This window comes from Meleagris gallopavo, unplaced genomic scaffold (genome assembly GCF_000146605.3).
Source record: "Meleagris gallopavo isolate NT-WF06-2002-E0010 breed Aviagen turkey brand Nicholas breeding stock unplaced genomic scaffold, Turkey_5.1 ChrUn_random_7180001862819, whole genome shotgun sequence".
Taxonomy (NCBI): Eukaryota; Metazoa; Chordata; class Aves; order Galliformes; family Phasianidae; genus Meleagris; species Meleagris gallopavo.
The window spans coordinates 40,359-47,769 of record NW_011128380.1 but is presented as its reverse complement, the minus strand read 5'-3'; the positions used below and the strand labels follow the sequence as shown (position 1 = coordinate 47,769).

The following is a 7,411-nucleotide window of genomic DNA, read 5'->3' as shown; positions in this document are numbered from 1 at the left end:
TGGGAGCTGGGCACGGCGGTGCTGCTGGGGCCCATCTGCTGTTTGCCCCCACGGGAGCTGCTCACGCTGCTGTCTCCCTCTAGATTGGGATTTTATCATTTGCTTGCATGCTGCTCTCGCCCCAGTAGAGGTACAGTGGTGACTCCAGCAAGAGCTGTTGGAGAGTTCCTTATCCAGCCCTGAAACCTGAGAGGTTTGGGGACAGGGAGACCAGGATTGCTGCTGCTCCGCTCTGCACCCCGGGCTGCTGCTCTGTTGGTCGGAGCCGAGGCGCCGGGAGAGCTTTTAATGGGGTTTGGGGATATTATTTGATTTGCAGGGTGTTTTGTTGTTTGCCTCAATGCCGTGCCGCTTTTCAGAGAAGCTTAAAAAATAAGCTGTGCTTCTTTTGTAAGTTTGTGAGTTAATAATGGAGATTAAGGCTCCTGGTATCGTGTAACCCCGGTGCTTAACAACCCCCTGTGAGCTGCCTGCCTGCACAAGAGGAAGGAAAGGGTTTGTTGGCACCTGTGGACGTGCTTTGGGCACTGGGGTTCCGTGCACCCGTGTGCCTGGGGAGGTGTGGGACCCCAGAGCCCTAAGCAGGGATGCTCAGTGCATCCCAGTGCCCCAGAGCTGCTGTGGGGCTGCTGCGGGGTGAGCTGCGCCCATCCATCCCCATGCTGGGCGCTGGGCTGGGTGCGGGGGGAGGTGATGGAGAGGGGCAGCTGGCTGCACCCGGATTTGGGGAATGACTGCCGTGCCTTCTGCTGTCCTTGCAGGCCCTCAGAGCAAAGTGTCGCGGTGCCAACCCAACGAGCACAACTGCCTGGGCACCGAGCTGTGCATCCACATGAGCAAACTGTGCAACGGGCTCCACGACTGCTTCGACGGCTCGGACGAGGGGCCTCACTGCAGGGGTAGGAGCTGGGAGCTGGGTTGGCATTTTCTTGCTTATCCTCTGCACAACAAGATTTGTGGGTAGGTGGGGGACGGCATCACAAAATGCCCCCCCTGCTCTCTTTCCGGGGTGAATCACGAGGTCCCTGAGCTGCTGTTGGTTTGGGGTGGACCCAGGCAGCTCCCCTGCTGCTTTGTGGCCATGCTTTGCCCTGGTGGAGGTGCTCGTGCCCCTGTCCCAGCAGCAGGCGGGCCGGGGGCAGCTGAGCTGGCAATCTGCACACTCAGAGATTATCCAGAGCCGCTTGCAAGTAAATGCCCATCATTCCTGAGCCTGCAGGCCGTTAAATAGCTGCATTGTCTCCTGGGTTTAACAGCTTGGAGAGTTGGGATTCTGGTTCAGATAAGAGATGCTGATGTACTTTTTTCCATATTTCCAGGAGCTTTGTTCCCCCCCCCCCCCCCCGCCCCCCGGGCTGCTCCCTGCTTGTTAATCCTGTTGGGAAACTCTCCCCAAATCTCAGCACGCATCGCTGCCCGGTGCACAGATCAGCTGTGCATGTCCTGGGCTGACCCCAGGGCTGGCTCTGTGCTGTAGGAGAGCTCAGTGCTTCCAGCCCCGGGTGGGGGCTCTTTTGGGGCCATTTCCACCCTGTTTAACCCAATCCCATGCTGGGACACGCTGCTTTGCTGCCCTCCGTCCTGCAGCGCTTGGCTGGGCTTGGCTGGGAAGTGCCGGCAGGAGGAGTGCGGGGCTGTTTGTGCAGCCCTGCCCTGGCTGACAATTAATATTTAGCTAATAGGTCTCACCGGTTAAATGAGAGCTCTTTTTTCACAGCTGGGCAATGCGTGACGCAGTGCTGATGGCAACCGGCCAGGGCAGCTGCTGGGTGCTGCTGGGGTCCCAATGGGTGCTGAGCCCCACACCTGCCCCAGCCTTTGCTCCGTGTTTTAGGGCTGTGCTGCTCATCCGGGTGCTGCTAATCCAGCCTGGAGGTGGATCATTTGAGAGCTGCAGGTTCTGAAAGGAGCAGTGCAGAGTGAGCAATGCGCGCTGCTGCCGTGCAGTGCAGTGCAGTGCAGTGCAGCTCCCAATGCTCCCAGCAGCCATCCGGGTTCAGAGCTTCCTCTGCTGGCTCAGCTTTGTCCTGCAGAGCACCCAGTGGAGCTGCATGGCCCCATCTGCCCCTTGGGGGCTTCTGTGCCCCTGCAGAAACCCCCAGGAGATGGAGGTGATGCGATTGGAGCCTTTGTGCTCCTGCCATTGTCTCCCCTCCCCACTTAAGGCTGTGCACTCTTAGGGCTTTTTCCTATTTTCTTGGATGCCGTGGGGCTTCGGCAAGGAGATATGAACCTGAAACTGAGCTGTCCCACGAGGGGAAGGGTCCCGTGGGGCAGAACCCACTGAGCTCTGCTCTGTTTGTCTGACCTCTCCTCCGGCTTCCTTTGCAGAGCAATTGGCCAACTGCACAGCGCTGGGCTGCCAGCACCACTGTGTGCCCACGCTGAGCGGCCCTGCCTGCTACTGCAACAACTCCTTCCAGCTGGCTGAGGACAGGAGGAGCTGCAAAGGTGGGTGTGGGTTTGGGGGCGCTCAGAGCGGGGCCCTAAAGGGGCTCTCATGGGGTTCAGCACCTCTGGGTTCCCAAGGGGGTGGTGGCCTCCTTGGAGTGGTGGTCTCCCTTCGGCCGTGGGGCTGTTGGGGGGGGTGCAGTGCTGAGCTGAGGAGGAGGAAGGATGCTGACTGTGAGCACACATGGGTGTGAGTGCCCTGGGAAGGGCGTTGGATATCAGGGAAGGGTCAAAGGAGCTGTCAGATCCTGGGAACGAGTCCCGAGGTGAGAGGTTTCAGTGGCTCTGTCTCTCATTTATCTGAGCAGAGGTGGGAAGGGGACGTTATCAGCTCTGCGTGCAGCTCTGGGTGAGGGCTCTGTGGTGCAGCAGCCCTTTCATCTCGCAGAAGAAAGCAGCATGCAAACCAGGGGGGTGGGAGCTGCGCAGGAAAGCAATCGGGGCTGGGAATTGAGGTGCAGCTTTTGCAGAGCAATGAGGAGGGCTGGGGGCAGTGAGGCCTCGAAGAATCCGTGGTGAAGCAGAGCTCTCCTTTGGCTTCCCCTCTGCCCACTGCTACAGCCAGGGCTGCGAGGTGACGTTCGGCACGAGCTGTGCTGGGGGTCCTTTGCTTTCTGTGCGTTGCTGGGCTTCCTCGCACATCCTGTCCTCCCCTCACGTGGCTGTGCCAGAAGGATGTTTGCTGCTCCAAACCCCCTTTCGTTTGATTCCTTTGCAGACTTTGATGAATGCACTGTGTATGGCACCTGCAGCCAGACTTGCACCAACACTGAGGGCTCCTACACGTGCAGCTGCGTCGAAGGATACCTCCTGCAGCCTGACAACAGGTCCTGCAAAGCCAAGAATGGTGAGAGCCTGGTGAAAGCAGCGGGCTGCTGGTGGGAGCCCGGCTCTGCTTCTCTGCTTTAAGCCGCCCTGACTGCCGTGCGCGCTGTCGCAGCCCCATTTCTCTGCTCACCTTCCCAGAGCCCGTGGATCGCCCTCCCGTGCTGCTCATTGCCAACTCCCAGAACATCCTGGCCACGTACCTGAGCGGAGCCCCGGTGCCCAACATCACCCCCACCAGTGCCAAGCAGACCACGGCCATGGACTTCAACTACGTCGAGGACACGGTGTGCTGGGTGCACGTGGGTGACAGCGCGTCCCAAACCATCCTCAAGTGTGCCAAGATCCCCAACCTGAAGGGCTTCGTGGAGGAGCGCTCCATCAACATCTCTCTCAGCCTGCACCGTGAGTGCTGTGCAGCCGGGGGGGCTCTTCCTGCACACCTTCCCTCCCCCTTCCCCTTTTAGCTTCGGCTTTTCCCTCTTCCTTCCCTCTGATTATTGCTGGTGAGTCCTGCGGTTTCTCTGTGCAAACACACGGAGAGGAGCGGCGCGGCGGGGATGGGGACGGAGGCTGGGTGTTGCTTTGGGGACAGCAGCTCTTCTCATTTCCTCTTTTCCTTTTGGCCCCGTGTTCCTCTTGCCTCAGTCCCCACCCTGAGCGGTGATTACAGGAATCCCAACCCCAAATCTGCTCCGTCAGGCTGTGAGTCAGAGGGCGACGGTGGCTCTGTTCGGTGCGAGGAGGGTTTTACAGCACAGCCTCCTGCTGGGGCTTGCTGCTCCCAGCCCCGCTGCTGGGATGTCGGTTTGCTGGGGGGTGGAGAGGAGGGCACCGTGAGCCCGTGGGGTCACAGCAGAACGCTGCCACCCCATTTTGGGCTCCCAGGGGGCGGGCGGGATGGAGGGAGCTGTGTGTATTTATAGGGAGAGGCCTCACCCATTGCTTTCACAGCCTGAAATTAGGCAGGAGGGGCTGAGCTTTGCCTCCCATCCCCACCACGCTGCTTTGAGGTCTGACTCTGTGTTCTCCTTTCTTCCTGCGAGGTTCCCTCTGGCCACGCTGGGTCTCTCCGTTCAGTTCAGCAGGGGGGCAGAGCTCAGGTGCTGCTTCCAGCAGAGCTCAGCGCTGGCGTTTTCGTGTCCTGCATGTATGATGCCCGTCCAGGGCTGGCCCGTGGCCGTGGGGTCCCTCCTCTACCTCAGCTCTGTACTGCTGAGCGCTTTGGCTCTGGCATTTTGGGCTCTGGTTTTCAGCCTCGGATATTCATCCCCCTGATCCCAAAGCCTGGGGTTGGTTTGAGGATGTTCTGATGAGGAGATAATGTCACTCTCCTCTCCCCCCCCTCCTCCCCCCCCAGGGACACTAAGACCTGTGAACCCAATTAGCAGCTGCTGCTTTGTGGTGTTGATCAGCTCACAGCAGGAGCCAGACTTCCCTGGTGCTAACAGGGGCTCCATCCACATCCCATGGGGCACCGCAGGGCTGAGAGCAGCAGCCCGGTGCCACCGGACCCTTTGTGTCCCCTCTGTGTCCTTGCGAGGAGATGACTGGTGTCACTTGTGCCATGGGAGCTGTGCTGGATGCTGTTAACCAGGCTTGGCCAGGGCTGCTGGATGCTGCAGCGTTGTTTTCCCATCTCCTCGTGCTGCTGAGCCCTCAGTGCAGCAGTGCAGACGTTCTGTTCCCAAATGCTGCTCGTTCTGTGGTTTAGCTCCTTGCCCGTTCCCTGCCTCCAGGAGCATCCCACCTTTTGCTCTTAGGGAAAGAAGGGTAAAACCCCACCAGCAGCAGAACAGCATCGCTTTGGAGCTCAGTTCCTCCTTCCCTGCCCGGTGCTGCCTTCTCCACGGGGTTGTGAGCACGCAGGAGCCCCGGCCCCATCCTTCCTGCCCGCGCCGAGCTGCAGAAAGGGGAACTTGTTCTTTCCTCCCTTCCTCTCTTTCTCAATCCCTCCCCTGCTCTGTGTGAGAATTCCAGCCCTGTTTCTAATCAGGGGGAAATCCTGGCAGGCACCGAATGCATTCAAGGACAGAAAGCAGTGTGTGCTGCTGAGCACGGAGCCCCAGCACCATGGAGCAGATCCATCCCGGGGGCTGCAGAAACCTCTCTGGGGGCTGACCCCCACCCCTGCCCCATCCCGGGGCTTTGCTCCACTGGATTCCAACCTCTCCATGTATTTCCTCAATTCCTTTGGAGTTTGGGCTTCCAAGGGACTTCCAAGGAGAAGAAAACAAAACCCAATCTGCTTATGGGCCCCACGGCAGCACCGGGGGTCCCACACAGACCCCTCTCCTCTCCCTTTGGGTGCCAGTGCTTTGCACGGCCACAGCTGTGGGTTCAGGGTTTGCTGCCCCAAACACTGCAGGCGTTGCATTGCAGGGCAGTGCATTGCCTCGTGCTGCATTGCATTGCCTCGTGCTGCATTGCATTGCCTCGTGCTGCATTGCATTGCCTTGTGCTGCATTGCGTTGCCTCGTGCTGCAGTGCATTGCCGTGTGCTGCATTGCGTTGCCTTGTGCTGCAGTGCATTGCCTCGTGCTGCATTGCATTGCCTTGTGCTGCAGTGCATTGCCTCGTGCTGCAGTGCATTGCCGTGTGCTGCAGTGCATTGCCTCGTGCTGCATTGCATTGCCTCGTGCTGCATTGCGTTGCCTCGTGCTGCATTGCGTTGCCTCATGCTGCATTGCGTTGCCTCGTGCTGCATTGCGTTGCCTCGTGCTGCATTGCATTCCATTGCGTGCTCTGGAGCACTGCTGCTGCTGGCGAAGGGCTGCAGATCTCTCTTGATTTATCATTTCTCATCTCAAGGTTTTCTTTGCCTTTCATAAACCAAACCCCCAGGAAGGGGTTTGAAATATCAGAACTTTCCATCCTGGCTGCGTTATAAGCCTTAAACAACAGCAGTCGGCCCGTTATTCAGGTCCCTTCCCGGGCTGCATCCATCTCAACGCGCGTGGCCAGGAGGTTTCCATTGAGTCCATCTCAGCCCCGTTGCTCTCCATGACCCAACCAATAAGCAGCAGAGCTGCAGGGTGAATGGATTGCAGGGAGGAATTAATGCTTTCCTGCCCCGCTTTGCATGCAGGGCTGTTTTTCTTCCTCCCTGCAGCCAAGAAAGAGGCTCCGCTATGGACGCGCTTGGCAAGAAGGAGGGATGGGCGTCGTTCCATGCACGGATCGCTTTCTTTGTGTTTCTGTTTTGCTGCTCTGCTTCTTTGCTCAGTGCAGTGCAGTGAGCTGCAGGAATGGGCAATGCAATGCAAATTGCTGGGGGCTGCAGCTGCAGCTCGGTGCTGTGAATTTGGGGGGGTCAGGCTGCAGCCCCTTCCCCTCCCCCCCCACTTTTCCATGCCCCCCAGCAGAGGCGCAGCGCTGTTTCCGCGTTGCTGGAGATCAATGGGCGAAATTAATTCCCACGTTAATTGGGGATCCTGTGGAGCACAGAGAGGTGGCACCACGCATCCGTCTGTATGTCCATCTGTCCATCCCGGGACCCCTTTGGGTTCCTGCAGCATCCCATGGAGATCTGGGGGTGCTCCCCCCTCACAGCCATGAGCAGCTCTGCCCATGGAACGGCCTCGTTAAACCCTGAGCAATTAATTAGCAGCACCTCAGTTACCTTCCATTCATCTCAACCCATCCCCATTCACACCCCTGCGGGCAGAGGGGTGGGCAGCAGCCCCCCAAGTGCTCCATGCGCCCTATAGGGGGAGGGGTCTGGGGGCGCACACACAGCACAGTGCCATCCCACCCCGTAATCCCACTGTCCCCATCAGGGTGGCTTTGTGGCTGTGCCCTGTCTCGTTAGCACACCTTAATGAAGGAAGCAACGTTTCTCCACGGAGCCCTTTGCTGTCACAGAGGCGCTTTGTGCTCCGCAGGGCGGCGGATGGGCAAGGAGGGATGAGGCAGAAATTCCTTCAGGTTATGGGATGATGTGAATGTATGGGACGAATCACTCTGGTGTTAAGAAAGGAGGGGACCCAACATGGAGCCCCGGGGAGGGCATTCCTTACCATCCTCCGCTCCTCTTTGGGGACATTTCTGAACTGAAACATACAGTGGCTTTTCTTGGGGCTTCTCCATGGCAGCTGTGTGCTGGCGGTCCCTGGGCTGGAGATGTGGGGTGGGG

General features: G+C 58.8%; 1 protein-coding gene across 1 annotated transcript in view; it reads left to right on the top strand.

Annotated features, from left to right (window-relative positions):
* Positions 1–715: 715 nt before the first annotated feature.
* The window catches only part of LOC100546435 (low-density lipoprotein receptor-related protein 1-like), a gene marked incomplete at its 3' end in the record, with an annotated part of 47,048 nt that continues 40,352 nt past the window's right edge, over positions 716–7,411 (top strand). The window contains 5 exon segments of the mRNA XM_019611127.1: positions 716–899; positions 2,332–2,451; positions 3,170–3,298; positions 3,418–3,742; positions 3,938–4,112. Of these exon segments, the coding sequence (XP_019466672.1) occupies positions 731–899; positions 2,332–2,451; positions 3,170–3,298; positions 3,418–3,742; positions 3,938–4,112 (918 nt within the window).